The sequence below is a fragment of the Rhinopithecus bieti genome, unplaced genomic scaffold (assembly GCF_001698545.2).
Source record: "Rhinopithecus bieti isolate Rb0 unplaced genomic scaffold, ASM169854v2 scaffold_42745, whole genome shotgun sequence".
NCBI lineage: Eukaryota > Metazoa > Chordata > Mammalia > Primates > Cercopithecidae > Rhinopithecus > Rhinopithecus bieti.
In genome coordinates this window covers 3,664,049-3,680,842 of record NW_016819184.1, presented here as the reverse complement: position 1 = coordinate 3,680,842, position 16,794 = coordinate 3,664,049, and the positions used below count along the sequence as shown (strand labels likewise).

Genomic DNA, 16,794 nt, shown 5'->3' with positions numbered 1-16,794 from the left:
CCCTTAGGCGTGGAGGTTTCATGGTGGGACACTACACGTGTCAGGAAGGGAATACTGTCTGCAGCGCAGACTCCTTTAGGCAACTACTCTTTCCAGTGCTGCTGCAAAAACGAAGACATTTTATGAGCAGATCCAGGGGCTAGTGGCCAGAAAACACAGACTGCTAGGACAAGCATTTGCAGCTGGGACTGTGGGTAAGAAAGATTCCTGAGGCACACCACATGGAGGAAGGCCCCATTCACCTCTGCATAAGTATGTGGGCAAAGAGTGAGAATTCTCTGCAAATTATAGTAAGAACCCAAACTTGCTCATAAAGAAAGCTCTATGTGGTCTTTCGCCTCCAGTAGATGGAGAGCTGCTAGAGAGTAGGTCAGGGTCCAATCTTGTCTTGCTTGCCATGGTGGGGCCCAACCCTGGGCCTAGGACCATAACAGGGTCTCTTGGGAGTTTTCATGAATGGTGATTTTGTCATCCTCTGATCCCAACTATGTGACTTCACCCAGCGTATTTTAATGAGTCTGAGGCTGACATCTGCAATACAGTGATGGGGATTTGGGTTATGGTTGCGCTCCACTGTATAATGTCTACCACCTCCAGATAAACTGGGTACTTCCATCCCCCAGATGCCACATCATCTAGATGGCAACATTTCTCCAGATATCATAGTGTTGGGTATCCATAGCTTGAGCTCCTAGCTTCCCAGAGACACAAAATCGGGTATCCCTCTTACCCTTCTTGCCCATGTCTGAGAGGGCGGTGGGAACACATTATCTGCAGTGAGGCTTGATGTGTTGTGATGTGATCCACATGATCCCCAGATGCTTTTCAGGTTCTTCGCTGGGAAGAGTTTGTATCTGTTGGTTGCATTTTTCATTGGTTCTAAGACATAGGTTTCATTTTCAAACATAATAAGTCCCCTGTTGAAAAATAAATAAGAAAAAAATATAATTTTAAGGGCAGCTTCTTGTTTATGGCTAAGACACAGCTCTTAACAAGAGAGAGAATGAAAAGAGAAATACCAATTTATTTATATTCTCAGATTTTAATCAGAAAGGACATTTCTGTGACATATGTTTGCGTTGATTCATTTCGCAAATCTTTTGGAAAGTTAACCTAGGAACTGTCTTTTGTTTGAAATATTTTATGGTAAAGAATACAGTGCCTTTTGCTTTTGTATGTTTTATCACTTTTATGTCTCAAAGATATATTGCCGGGAAGAAGAATGAGGAAAAAGATGTTTCAACTGCTTAGAAGATAGCTATATCTGAATTAGCAGCCACATGGCAAAAGGGAAATGTTTAACTTTTTAAAAAATTTCAGTAGCCTCAGGGGTACAGTAGCTTTTGGTTATGTGGATAAATTGTGTAATGGTGAAGTCTAGGATTTTAGTGCACCTGTCATCCGAGTAGTGTACACTGTACCCTGTAGGTAGTCTTTCATCCCTCCCCCACCTCTTGGCCTCCCTCTTCTGAGTCTCCAATGTCCATTATATTACTCTGGATGCCTTTGTGTACCCAGAGCTTACTTCCCACTTAGAAGCCAGAAAATGCCATATTTGGTTTTCAGTTCCTGAGTTACTTCACTTAGAATAATGGTCCTAGTTCCATCCAAGTTGCTCCAAAAGCCATTAGAAAATCTATTTATGAAATGATAATTCCTAGATCTAATTATTTATCCTGATCAGCCCTATTTCCTAAATATTTGATGGAATTATAAGCATGAGTACAAATTTATATTTTTTATTTACTTATTTAATTTGTGGGAGATGTGTGCATAAAAGAACCCACTTAAGTACACAGAGCATCAGCACTGCTTCTTGAAGGCTCAGGTCTGGCCTCTGGATCCTGTGTTCAGCTTTTTCTGGAATCGAGGAACGCTACAGGGAGAAGTGTCAGTCTCAATGCTGCGAGGGTGGCCTCTGGAGTCTGGAAGCTCTGGGTTTGAGTTCCAGTTTGTTAGTTACTAGTTATATGACCTTAACTTTCTTAGTCTCTTTCAGCCCTGGTTTCTTCACCTGTAAAATGGGGATAATGGTGCCTGCTTCTCAGGGTTGCTATGTCATTGAGTCAAAACAGCCCAGGGGAGGCCCCAAGTCAGTGCTTGAGAGGTGGTAGCTCTCTTTACTATTAATAAGGGCAGATCCATGGATTAGGCATCTGTTAACATGTTAATCGGAAGACTGACAATTTCAGGAAAGTTCTGTATTTTGTTAACCCATTTGCTCATAGGAATACTGGTCACTCGTGGCTCCGTGATACAAAATATAGCATTAATAATATAAATACATTTCTGGGAATGACAATAACTAAGAAAGAACCTTTTGAGCCAACCTTTAGGTTTGGGAATAAAAGCATAGATTCTTTTTAAAAATGGACAAATTTGCTGAAGACTCTAACTTGCAGAGACAGAAGGTGACATTTAGCCATGGACCATGACACATGTCTGACCTTCTGGAGCTCATGGCTAAGGCCACGTCCCACTCCCTGGAAATGAGGAATGCTAGCCTTGGGCTGTTGGGTTCCTTCAAACAATGGCAACCTTGGCCTGCAGCTTGATTTTCATTTCTCTCTTTCCTACGGTGAGGCAGTGAAGTGCTTTAATTTAAAAGGTGCTTCCTGATGTTGAGAGAAAGGTTTTCTTTGGAGAAATGACAATTTGGATAACAGCAAACTGGCAACTCTGAATTCCCACGTGTCTAGTACCTTATGTTATTTAGCAAGGTGACCACTATCTCTCCACTTTGGAAAGACACAAAATTTTCATGCAAAATTCATCTGACTGGAAACGGACCCTTTTAATACACTGACTACTAACCTTTTGTGAGACATGAACCTCCTCAGACTCTCCCTAGAATAATTCACATCCATACCTGCAGGGGTTAAGGGAAAATTTCCCCCTTTGCCCTCTGAAAGTTCACTACAAATCAACTGACAAAAGGCAGAAATATTATGTGAGAAAAGCATACAAGTTTATTTTAACATGCATAGCACAGGTGAATTGTAGAAGAATGATTACTCAATGAGGGTACAGATGGTTATATACTCTTCTTCTTAGGAGAAAGGGAGAGAAGTATGGATAATTTTAGGGGGTGAGTAAATGATTTTTAGGGGAATTCACTGGGCTTGAAGAACATATAGTGGCCTGGGACAAAGTCTGTCGGGCCCGCAGAGCAGACGATTGTTTATGACAAAAGTCTGTCCGGATGTGTCAACAGGCTTCAGTCTTTCTTCCTGTGACATGAGTTAATGAAAACTCAGAGAGGGACCAAGGTAAGTGATTTCTTTTCTGGAGGGTCTACAGTTTAGGGAGATAAAGGAACTTCAGAGAACAACTTCATCCTGTCCTTTGGGAGAGACAGAGATGGGGTGAAGGAGGGTGCCAGGGGCCAGAGAGACCTTGAGGGATTTTCTACAGTTCAGCATGTCAGAGTCATATTTTGGAGTATCAGTTTCTGAGCCCCAACATACATAACCACAACATTTTGCAGAAATGATGTTTAGGGCATTCGTTCCAATATATAATTATATACAATATATAATAATATGTATTATTATAATATATAATTAGTTCTAATATATAATTTATATTACAGCAACCCAAGGATCTAGGTATACATCAATCCTCGAGGAATAGCTGGTCAAGTTGCAAACTCCATGAGTTTTCCTCAATCTAAGCTTCTTTCCAAAGAAGGGACTGTGTAAGGTGTTCCTATGTCATTCATTACTGCTCACCTATTTGTTCAGTCATTCATCATCCTATGCTCATTGATGGTGCATTCGTAGGTTTAACAACTCTTAAATTTTAATAGATTGACAGGCTGGGCGTGGTGGTTCACGCCTGTAATCCCAGCACTTTGGGAGGCCGAGATGGGCGGATCACGAGGTCAGGAGATCGAGACCATCCTGGCTAACATGGTGAAACCCCAACTCTACTAAAAAAAATACAAAAAAATTAGCCGGGTGTGGTGGCGGGTGCCTGTAGTCCCAGCTTCTCTGGAGGCTGAGGCAGGAGAATGGTGTGAACCCAGGAGGCGGATCTTGCAGTGAGCCAAGATCACACCACTGCACTCCAGCCTGGTGACAGAGGGAGACTCTGTCTCAAAAAAAAAAAAAAAAATGATTGCCAGTATCTCAACGCTCAAATGATACGGAAGGAAGAGGTTTGAGTTAGTCAAGTATCTATTCTGAACACAACTGGTAAGCAAATACAGACTAATCAACTCACTATTATTTAGCTGGCTTACTCTACCAATCCTGTTTTATGAGTTGTTATGGACAATGGGAGAAACAGATCTATCATGCTCAGGATGCTTGTATCCTAATAGACAAGGCAGCATCAAGATACCCGGGACAATTAAAAATCACGTGAGAGCTAAGATGTGCATTCAAAGAATCGTAAAACTTAATGCTTCAGAGAAGAGGGAGTCCAATGTGGTTTGGAGCAACTAAAACATTTTTTGATATTTTCAAATCCCAAATTTGTAGAAATTGTTACTTAGTCATGAAAATGTTCTCATGTCTCCTTTTAAATCATCCAAAGGCCAGATTGACTAAAAGTCATTCTATGAAGTGTTGTCTTCCCCCACACTGGTGTCTATGTGTATCACCAAACAGATTACTCAGGGATCACTTTGGTCAACAACTCTGTGGAGTGGCTTGTGTCTCTTTCTCTAAGATGTTTTTTATGAAATAAAATGTAGACTTCTCACTTTGGAAGACATAGGAGAGGATTTTGTTTATTAAAGTTGAGTTTTAAAAACCTAAATTAAGGACGCGAACTTTAAAAAATAGGCAAAGGGAGGCCGGCTGCGGTGGCTCACGCCTGTAATTCCAGCACTTTGGGAGGCCAAGGTGGGTGGATCACCTGTGGTCAAGAGTTCAAGACCAGCCTGGAAAACATGGCGAAACTCCATCTCTATTAAAAACACAAGAAGTAGCTGGGTGTGGTGGCACGCACCTGTAGTCCCAGCTACTCGGGAGGCTGAGGTGGGAGAATCGCTCGAACCCAGGAGGTGGAGGTTACAGTGAGCCAAGATGTGTCACTGTACTCCAGCCTGGGTGACAGAACGAGATTCCCTCTCAAAAATAAAAAAACAAAAACAGGCAAGGGGAAAGTGGAAATGAATACCATCAATTCTGCCCTAAAAAGAAAATGGCAGTAACATTTCATTTTGTATTGCAACATTTTCGATTTTACATTAGATCTAAATAAGCTGGACACTTACCGTAAAACATGTCACCACGTTCTAATCATGAGAAGCAAATTACTGAAAAAGTTTTTCTACTTAGTGGAATACTTCTAGCAATTGTTACTTAGTCGTAAAAATATTCCCTTATCTTCTTTTATCTTTTAAGTCATCCAAAGGCCAGATGTTGAGAAATCAAGATGAAGGCCTTCCCTTTACTGCAAACAATTGGCAGCCTATTATAAGCTTAATTAAATAATTGCTTTGGACCATCTTGGGTATAATTAATTATTTAGCTCTAAAGAACTGCTGGAAACAACAGTGGACACAAAATTCAAGCATTCAGGGTTTCTGAGGTACAACATTTTGATGTTCTCACAGCCCTTACTGGCCCTGAGTTAGATAAGTGAATGTAATTTGTTTTAAGTTGAATGTCATAGATACTTAGTTGTAAACTTGAAGTTGGAAGACTGTCAGAGCATGGAATTTAAATCCAGTGGACTTTGCATGTGGGGTTCTTTCTCCCTTGGTAGAGTAGGAAGAAAAGATGAGAAGAAAGTCTCCAATGTTTGGGAAAGATGAAGACTGTGGGTCCCTTCTCTAGAGTGACAGGAGGAGGCTGGGCCAGCCATCACCCCAGGCTCAGGCCACATTCTGGGGCAGACAGAAAGGAGTTCTCAGGGTGGTGAGGGTCACCCCCTGTGTCACTCTTCTAGGATCCAGGTTCTGGGCCGTGCTCCGTATTGAGCACTCTGTTGATCATGGCTGCAGCTCCCGCCATGACCCCACTGTCCAAGGTGTGCAGGTGGCAGAGCTGGGAACCCAGTCGGGACCTGTGTGTTCCAGGCTTGGACCTCTCAACCTCACACTCGCCTGTTTCTCTTTGTGCAGTTTTGAGAGAAGGGCCCAGAACCAGCAGGAGCATGAAAAAAAGCAGAATTCAAAAAGAAAAGGACTAGAATTAGAATTAGAGAAAATGGAGCCCCTGCTTTGAGAACCAGCAGCAGAACCGCTGCTTTGAGAACCTTTAAAACGTAAAATCCTGTTGTTTTTCCTTGACTGGAAACAAAGAGGAATCTATTAAAATGTTATTAGTTGATTATTTTAGCTTTCAAAGTGAACACTCAGGAGACCCATATTTCCTCAAGATAAGTTTTGTCCTTCTGAAAATTCAGTTTTTAATCTCCAAAGCCACGATGCAGCAGGCACCAGGGTCGCTTAATGCCTGATCCTGATTTTTCTGACTGTACCCGGCAAGCAGGACAGTGGCACATGGATTTTGACTGCCTGTAATAAGACGATGATTAGAAAACATGAATTATCCTGGCTAGCTCAGCGTCCAACTGCTAACTGAATTTCCTAGAAAAAGACTTCTGGTCTCAGTGTGGTGCTGTCGATCATATGGTGGAAAAGCAGTTGGCTTGAAATTTAATTTCAGCTTTTTTTTTTTTTTTTTTTTGGAGGAACTCATGGGTGAAAGTAATATCTCACCCCATACATGTTTGATAAACAGTCATGGCAGCAGTATTACTTAACACATAAGCACCACAGGGCTTCAGCAATTTCCATGTGAACTACTCAGGTACAATTGAAACAAATATTCTTTATCCCTTTACTATGTGCAAGGCACTAGGCGAGACATGCAAAGACCCCTTGCCTGTGGTTCCCATTTCAAATATAACTCATGACCAGGGTATGGGAGCACGACTGAAGAGGTAAGAGTTTAAACTGTGATAAAACACATTAAGAATAGTTATTACCAAGGACGGGGCATGGTGGCTCATGCCTGTAATCCCAGCACTTTGGGAGGCCGAGACTGGCATATCACTGGAGGTCAGGAGTTCCAGTCCAGCCTGGGCAACGTCGTGAAACCCCATTTTTCCTAAAAATACAAAAATTAGCCGTGCGTGATGGTGCGTGCCTGTAATCCCAGCTACTTGGGAGGCTGAGGCAGGAGAATAACTTGAACCTGGGAGGCGGAGGTTGCAGTGAGCCGAGATCGCACCACTGCACTTCAGCCTGGGTGACAGAGTGAGTCAGATACCGTCTCAAAAAAAAAAAGTGTTATTACCAGCATTACCAGCACACCAATAATAATAATAGCAGCTATGATGTATGAAAAGATTCCCTGAGTCAGGCTCCTTTTTAAAATTACAGTGTTATGGAAAAATAATTCACATAGCATTAAGTTCACCCCTTGAAAGCATGCAATCCAGTGGTTTTTAGCATATTCACTGAGTCATGCAAACATCACCACTATCTAATTGCAGAATATTTTCATCACTCCCTGCAAAACTCTGGACCTATCAGCAGTCACTCTTGACCCTCCATGGCCCCCATGAGCCAGGATCTCGAATGTATTATTTTCTTTTCCTTTTTTTTTTTTTGAGACGGAGTCTCGCTCTGTCACCAGGCTGCAGTGCAGTGGCATGATCTCGGCTCACTGCAACCTCAGACTCCCTGGTTCAAGGAATTCTCCTGCCTTAGCCTCCTGAGTAGCTGAGATTACAGGCATGTGCCACCATAGCCAGTTAATTTTTGTATTTTTAGTAGAGATGGGGTTTCACCATGTTGGCCAGGAGGGTCTCAATTTCCTGACCTCGTATCCGCCCGCCTCGGCCTCCAAAGTGCTGGGATTACAGGTGTGAGCCACCACGCCCAGCCAGGAATATATTATTTTCTTTAATATTTACAGCAATCCTATAAAGCAGATAACATGAGCCCATTTTACTAATGAGGAAAATAAAGATGAGAGCCCTCAGGTCACTGTAGGAGGTTCTATAGTGTCCCCCCAGCCCCCAGAAAAGATATGTTTAAGTCCTAATCTCGGGACCTGTGAATGTGACCTTATTGGGAAAAGGGACTTCGCAAATGTAATTAAATTAAGGATCTCAAGATGAGATTGTCCTGGACTAGGGTGGGCCATAAATCTAATGACACGTGTCTTTAGAAGAGTCCGAAGAGGAGACACACAGACACAGGGAAGAAGGCCAAGCGAGGAGGCAAGCAAAAACGGGAGTGACATCTACAAGTCAAGGCACAGCAGGGATGGCCAGAAGCCACCCAAAGTGAGGAGGCAGATGTGGGAGGGATTGTTCTGTAGACCCTGCAGAAGAAACCAACCCTGCTGACCCCTTGATTTCAGACTTCTGGCCTGAAGAGCAGTGAGAGACTAAATTTCTGTCTGAAGCCACCTGGTTTGTGGCAGTTTGTGAAGGTAGCCCTATGAAACAGACACAGCCATACAGTTGATCAGCAGCAGAGCCAAGATGTCCCAGTCGGGACCCGGCTCCTGGGCCTGGTCACTTGCCCTCATCACACTGGATGGCCAGCCTCCTCTTCAGGGTCACGCACAGCACTAATGCCGGGGATGACCTTAGAGGCTGATGCATGACCTTCGAGGTCCAGGTGAGCCAACCCTTCCTTCAGGATCCCCAGCATCTAGGGCTCTTCTGCAGAATTCCTCATGCGGTTTTGTGCAACCTGTTTCCCCTCACTAACAACATTTTATTAAATTGATATCTGGCTCCCTTTACACACCCAGGGAATAGTCTCCTTATGTCTGTTGTTTTTCTTAGAACCAGCTTTGCAACTTGCACGTGACCAGTAGGTGAGTAAGTGATCACTAAATATTTGCAGGACTATTGAGCGAGCATAAGACTGAACTAGAGGCTTTGACACGTAGGCCACGGAGAGCCATGGTGGGCTGGAGTGCAATGGGTTGGCAGGATTTATGATATGATCTAGTAGTGTTTTTAAAATACGACCTTCTAGAATGTGCAATATGGTGATGAAAGCAGGGGTGGAGACAGAAGCACAGTGGGGGAGGCAATTTTCAAATCAAGGAGGGGGGTTGAGCAAGGATGGTGACAGAAGAGAGGGATGAAGGAGACGCTACAGGGGAGAGTGTGCAGGGCCTGGGTGGATAAGGTAGGTTATAGAAATCTCCCTGAGGTCAGGTTTATAGACTTGAGATGGTGTGGATCTTCTGGAGAAGAGGTCAGGTGGAACGCCAGTCTGGGACCTACCCGGAGGAGTTTAGATTGAGACATCCTGAGTTTTGAGTGACGGTGGGGCCTGGGGAGAGCTGAGAGACTTGACTTTGGGTATCCTTCAGAGTAGATGCCACCTGCCAAAACCACCGTGGCTCCCTGTGGCCTGTGCGTCAAAGCCTCTCGCTGACTCATGCACTCATCCAACAATATTTCTGCAAACAGCTGAGGTGGGCTCCCAGGGATGGCTCTCACAGAAGTTTACCCGGATGTCCAAAGATCTCCATGGGAGGAAGCAGAAGGGAGAAGGGAAGCAGTGTGGAAACCTGGCTAGAGACAGCTGGCCAGAGGTTGGAGGAGAGTCAGGTGGGCTAGTCAGACAGATGCTGACGGAGTGAGTGCTATAAGTGCAAAGGTGAAGGTCAAAGTGGCTTTACCACCATTCCATGCCAATTTCCTCCTTCATATGATCTACTGCACTTTAAATAGTTTTTAAAAAGTGGATTGGCCAGAATTAAGGTTTATGAACCGCCTGACCTTTGGGAGGGCACATCTATTCCTGCACTACTTACTGAGTACTTGTAACATGCCAGGGTCTGGGACACAGCTGTATTGGGGCACCCAGTCCCTGCCTTCCTGGAACTCCCAGTCTAGCAGAAGGAAGGTGAAGGCAAGGCCACCTCCATGCCCTGACCTTCTGGGTGTTAGACCTATACACTGCAGGCACCTCATAGAATGAGGTATGGCAGTTACCAAGGCACGGGGCAAGGAAGGAGAGGGGCCTTAAACACATATTTACAAAGCACCTGCTATGCTACCGGAACTGCAATGTGTGAGAAAATGCATGACAGCACGTGGCTGAGCCAGATGGCAAAGAGGTGGGGACACCAGGGGAGGCTTCTTGGAGGAGGAAGCAGTGTTTGACTTGGGCCTTGAGGGAAGAGTGGATCTTCCAGAGCCAAAAGGGAGAGCGGGGAGTGGTCTGTCCCAGGCAGAGGGGCAGCACCATGCATGTGGGGGCATGCTCTGGAAACAACCGAAAAAACAGCATAGTGGGAATAGGGTGGTTTCCTCAGGAGGGGGATAGTGGGACTGAAAAAGAAGGTTGGATCCAAATTGTGCAAGAGGTTTAGCAGAACAAATATGGAACAGGGGGTCAGCCAGACTTGGTTTAAGATCGAGTTTTGACCACTATCACTGAGAGGCCGTGAGGAAGTCACTTTCGTGGTCTCTGCTTTTTACCTGTAAACCAAGGAGCATGAGACCTGTTCATGGCTTCTGTGAGCTTCCCATGAGAACAAGGAAAGGCGTGGTGCCAATGCAGAGAGGCCCCCTGTCTGCAGCTGGGATGAGGAAGGGGAGTGAGCTGGGTCAGTAGCTGGTGATATGGGGATGAGGCAAAGGACTTTGTGAGGATGGCAATTTCAAGGTACAAACTGCATGACAGCAATGTTGGGGGTTGGGGAACGAACTCCAGGCCCCTGAGGATGCCACGCCTTAGTTGGCTGCTCAGGTGACAATAACACCTGTCCCATCTTCATGAAAATACGAATCATAACAACGATGAAAAATAAAGTACAAGCTACTGCAATTATCATCACCACCCCACGGAGTGGGCACGCATATGAGTGTGCAGTATACGTGTGGGAATGTGTGCAGGTGGGCGCCTGTGCATGTGAGTGTGTGGACATCTGGTGCTCAGGTGTCACCGACCCCATTTAAAAAGGAAATAACTATGATTACAAGCAGTCTTTAGTGTACGATCTGATCCAGATACCACTTCCTCATCTAGCAGGTGAGCGTGGCTTGGGTCTTTTAAAGCACGGGTGGGCCCTTAGGAAATTCAGCTTCAGTCGAACCTCTGTGCCTGCAGGTGATGAAGACTTGGGGGTTAATTCCAACAGCAAGAGCCCACGAGACTCCTCCTGCCAGATACCCGAGTTGGAGCTGAGAGGGCGGAGCAAGAGAACCAGAAAAATAAGGGAAAGACAATCTTTTCCCTCCAGGAGCTGAAGCAATTGGAAGGTGGCATTTAGGAACAAACTCAGAAGATGGGTGCATAGCTGTTTGATGCCCCAGCAGGAGCATGACAGGGCTGGACATCTGTCCCATTACAAAGTACAGTAGGTCAGTTCCTCTGGGCCAAGAGCTGGATTCTCTTCCCATCTCAGTGGCAGTTTGATGTCTGTGTCCTGCAGAGTTGTGGATTATCTGAAGCTCATAACAGTACCTCCAGGCTCCCTGGCTGGCAGGAATGAGAGCACCAAGCCGCCAGAGCAAATGGGGGACCAGAATGTAAAAGGGGGAGGAGAATCACAAGCACTGCACTGAACCCGTATTCACTGGGAGTTGCGCATCAATGGGAGACATATGACACGGGACAAAATTAACGTATGGCCTCAACTTCACATTCGACTTGGAGTCATTTCAAAGTAAGAATAAACTCCATGGCTGAACTCCGTTTTATGACCCATTTTCCATGTTGCACTTCATTCCCTCCATTCAAGAGCCGTCTCCTCTTTAATGTCCCTTTCTACTGAGATTGTGCTGTTTTTCTCTCTGTGTGCTTTCTGCTTCAAGCTTCAAATGATGAAGAACTTTGGGTTCCCTCATTCTTCTGTGTTCCAGGACAGAGTTTTTTTCTTCCTGCTCATTTGTGATCCTGTGTTTTTAAAGCAATGCGGGATGTTCTTTCTCTGAGAAACTGGAATCTGTTGGGCTGTAATTAATGTGTCTTCTAGGACACCCCAGCTTCCCTCCACGTTCCTAGATTTTAACGTGTTTTTTTTTTTTTTTTTTTTTTTTTTTTTTTTTTTTTATTTTAACGTGTTTTTGGAGCACACCACGTTTAACACAATTTTTAATCCCTGTTTTCTTTCTTAACAGCTAGCAGGCTGGTGCTACTCTAGTTGCATTTTTTTCCCCCCTTTATTTCCAGTCTCAATCAATTCTTCTGTCAGTGAGCAGTTGATCGGATATAGCTTCCCTTCGCCCTGGTCTGATTCTTGACTTGAAAGATCATAAAGTTGACTGTACAGCTGCAGAATTTCTCTGTTGATGCTTTTGTATCAATAGCACAAAGATCTGAGAAGTCAAAATTCTCAGGAGTACCCACAGTGAGGAGTTCATTAGACCCACACAGCGTTCCTCATCACCATTCCCATTCCCTCTTGGTGGCTGACACAAGACAATGCAGCACTTACTCTTCTGACTTTTCCTGAAATCCCAGCTGCAAGGATTTCACAATATTCTTTTCTGCCAAATTATGGGTCTGTGCCTGCTCCTGAAGATGGGGGTTGGACATGGAGACTCAGACGCTGCAGAGTCTGGCCAGCAAGGTCATTACCACCATGTGGAAGGAACTGGCAAACCTGACAGTTGCCCTGCACCTTTGTGGGAGGCTGAAAGAGCTAAGGCAGTGTGCCCGGCACAGAATGACTGCAGGGACGGCCTGGGAAGAGCGATGGAGGGTCGTGACGGAGTGGCAAGGCCAAGCCCTATGGGAGGATTTGTCTTGCTTGGATATTACTCTAGGAATACCTTCCCCAGTTGTCACTCTCATGAGTTAATGTCACTGGTTTATAAGTTGTGTTATTAAGGTAAATAAGAGCTATTAGGAACTCCTTGTAGTTAATCCTTTACTCTTTGCCCATCAAGAATCTGACAGCCCTATAAAGATAGCCTGAAAATTATCCGGCCAATCCTGGATGTTTCCACTGATGGCTGATCTCAGTTTTGATGACTGAGAATTTCTTCATAATTGTTGCTGGAAGAGGCCTATTTGTTTCTGAGTGTCCCTGGCTCTCAGTTGTCCCTTTTTTTTTTTTTTTTTTTGCCAAAAGCTCATTGCATTTCTTTGGTACATTCACCCCTTCCCTGCTCCCTGCTTTGGGGGCCCTGGGTGCAGTTTTCCCTCAACCTGGTCCAGGATATAGACCCATAACCTGTTTGACCAGATCACTGAGCTCCACACTGGCCACTCTGATTGTTTCACAGATGAGCCCATGGCCTAGTCAGAGCCACTGGGATGTGTTTAGATGACCTCCACTGAGCTTGGGGGAGAGGCCCTTATTCTTCTACTTGCTTTTTGAACATGGAAGCCTCATGTTGCCAACAAAACAAAACAAAAACTGCCTATTATGGACTGAGTGTTTATATACCCTGTAAATTCATATGTTAGAGCCATGACCCCCATGTGATGGTATCAGGAGATGGGGCCTTTGGGAGCTGATTAGGCTTAGATGAGATCATGAGGGAAGCCCCATGATGGGATTCGTGACCTTATAAGGGACACCAGAACTTCCTCCCTCTGTACACGCACCAAGAGAGGTCATGTGAGCAGACAGCAAACTAACGCCTGCCTGGAAGCCAAGAGAAGAGGCCTCAGGAGGAAAAATTGACCTTGTCAGCTCATTGATCTTGGACTTTCCAGGCTCAAGAACTGTGAGAAATAAATTTCTATGGTTTGAGCCAACTAGTCTATGGTATCTTGCTATGGCAGCCCATGCTAAGATAGTGCCTGAGAATGAAAGTAACACAGAAGGTGGTAGAGGCTTGAGATAGAAAATAGACCCTGATAATATTAGCTAGGACGCTGGATCCAGCCATGCCTGGACTTTTGAGTAGCATAAGCCTATCTCCACATTATTTTGTTTTTCTTTAAGTCAGTTTGAGTTTTTATTTTTTATTTTTTTTAGACGGAGTCTCACTCTGTCTCCAGGCTGGAGCGAGCACAATCTCAGCTCACTGCAACCCCCACCTCCCGGGTTCAAGCAATTCTCTGCCTCAGCCTCCCAAGTAGCTGGGACTACAGGAGCATGCCACCACGCCCAGCTAATTTTTGTATTTTTAGTAGAGATGGGGTTTCGCCATGTTGATCAGGCTGGTATTGAACTCCTGACTTTGTGATCCACCTGCCTCAGTCTCCCAAAGTGCTGGGATTACAGGCGTGAGCCACCATGCCCCTGGGCAGCTTTTCTCTTCTTTACACACATTGACCTTAATGCCAAATTGAAGGCTGAAAATATCCAGCCTTCAACACATGACCTTTGAAGAAAGAGGTCCACCTTTCAGGCCCCAGAGAGGCACAATAGTAAAGTGTGGATTTCCCTTTCCAAGTGTGTGTGGTCCTTACTACCATGGCCTTGTGTGTCTCTGCCCTGGTCTCTACAGGAGCAGCAAAGCTTTGCAAGGAATTATCCCAGGAGTGCTGCATGAACACACCTCCCCAACTAGTCCAGTTCCAGAATCAAAGAACAAAGACAGTCTCATGATGCTCACTAGAGGCCGGCACAGGGCTTGGCTTTCCTAGAGGTCACTGCATTTGTTTACCGTTTCTCCCCTGGCACCCATCACAGGGCAGAAACAAACTCAAACTTCATTTGAACATGCAAACTTCCCACCATGCAAACTGGGGCTCAGAGAGGCCCAGTGACCTGTCCATTGTCACACAGCTAATTCACCACCCTATCATGTTCTAGGCTGAGAACATCTACCTGAGGTCCCAGACTACCCATTTTGAATTGGTCACTCACCTTCACCTCAGATGCCACCAGGTCTGACCCCATTTCACCCCCAACCCTGCTCATCTCTGTCCCCTCCAGGAATTCAAGCACTGGTTTTCCATGAAAACTGGCCCCTTATCCTTCACAACTCTTTAATCCTCTACTGACCCTATCCCCACTCCCTTTTCCCTAACTCTTCCCACTGTGCTCTTGGGGCTCATGGTCCCATCCTCGAATCCTCTCCTGATCCAAATCTCTTCCAGCATATTCCTCTTACCTCCTTCCCCTAGCTGAATCCTGGCTGATTCCACTGACATCACCTCCCCTGCAGCCTCTCAGGATGATATTTCGTTACTTAAAATTTCTCCCTCATGTACCTCAGCTCCTTAGTGGTGAACAGTTGTCATCTTTGCTCTAAATTGTCACTTCCAAACTCTCCTCCTTCACCTTCTCCTGAGTGCCCACCCTGCATGCTGGGTGTGCACGTGTATTGGAGTCCCTGCCAGGTGGTGGATTTTGTTGCATCTTCAGTAGGTCCTTTCAAGTACTCACACCCCACACTTCCTCAGGAAAGTGACTCTAAGACACAGATCACCAAAAAAATTTAGAGTCACCAGCCTCTCTAATACCCTTGGAAAAGTCTCTCAACTCTCACAAAAGTTGCCACCTTTGACTAGGCCTGCCCTACCACCTCTTACCGGAGTTACTGTGAAGGCACCTACCCAAGCCTGTGCTTCTGTGCACATTCCCTACAGTCTTATTTCCAGCCTGGCAGCTGGAGTGCCCCTGTAAAAATGTTAAGTCAGACCACATTACTTCAGCTCCAAGCTCCCCTGGCACCCATCATTGCAGGGAGGCCAAAGGACATCCGACCACCTTTGTGACCCCTGGTGATTTTACCTTTCCACTTCCCTTCTGACCTCATTTCTTTCTATTGCCTCCCTGTCCCTGTCCTCTCTAGTTATGCTGGCCACCTTGCTGTTCTGGGAATATCCCAGGCATCTTTCTGCTTCAGGAGCTTTACACATGCTCTTCTGTCTGATATGCCACCTACATCATCTAAAGGGCTCACCTCCTCCCAAACCTCCTTGACTACCTGTTGCCTTTCCTGTCCTCCATCTCAGCTTTGTCTTTCTCCATGATCCTTGACATCACGTATCTTACTCTATGTCCATTGTCTGTTCCTTCCACTAGGAAATGCTCCAGGAAGAACACGTTTTGTTCAGTGCTGTGTCCCCAGAACCTGGAACAGAACTGGCAATGAGGAAGCACTCAAGTAATGTTTTCTGAATGAATGAATAATTGGAGAGAAGCAAATTCAAACCACAAGGCACCTCCTTCACTTTTCAGAGTAGCAGACATCTTAAAGTTCAATTGTATTGCATAAATAGGATATAAAAATGCTTTTAAAAATGCAGGTATGCAGAAATGAGTGTGTGCATGCGAGTGTGTGTGTTTGCTCAATGATTTGGGTCTGTATCTGCTGACGTGGAGAGACAGATGGGGTCGGGTGATAAAAGAAAGCTGTAGAATGATGTATATGACATGACTCTATGTTTGTAAAAATAAACGAATATACACCCCAATCTCTGACTATGTGTTTACATGCACAAGGGATCAGAAAGCTGGAAGGGGAATTCCCAAGTTTGCATTTTTATCTGAGTGGGACTGGAACGGGATGAAGGAGGAAGAGGAATAGCTTTGTGCACATATTTTTAGGTACATGAAAGGACCAATGTTGGTAAGTACTTAGAGATAAATCAGATGTATTGAGCAATGGAAAAGATGTGAGCAAACAGAACTCTCATTCTCTGCTGGCTGGAGCAGAAGTGAGAGCAGCAAAGAACCAACTGGTAGGTGTGTTGTTGTTAGGTGTGTCACATGCACATTCTCATCCTCCATGATCCCACACAGAACCCGCAAAGACGTCACAGGAACTGCTGATACGCAGAATGTGATTCTGCTTTTTAACTCAAGCAGGTACATCCTTCCACGCCCTTCTTTCTTCCCTCCCATGGAGCCATGCTTTGGTGCCTTGGGCCAAAGTTACCCAGGACTCTGAGGATACAAACATTTAGTTCACAAACTCAAACAAGTAAATCCAGTAAAAAGG

General features: G+C 45.1%; 1 protein-coding gene across 1 annotated transcript in view; it reads right to left on the bottom strand.

The window, feature by feature from the left end:
• The window catches only part of ADAM12 (ADAM metallopeptidase domain 12), a 321,053-nt gene that overhangs the window by 107,144 nt on the left and 197,115 nt on the right, over window positions 1-16,794 (bottom strand). The window contains exon 6 of the mRNA XM_017858613.1: window positions 731-917. Coding sequence (XP_017714102.1) covers window positions 731-917 — 187 coding nt within the window. The remainder of the gene's footprint in view (window positions 1-730; window positions 918-16,794) is intronic.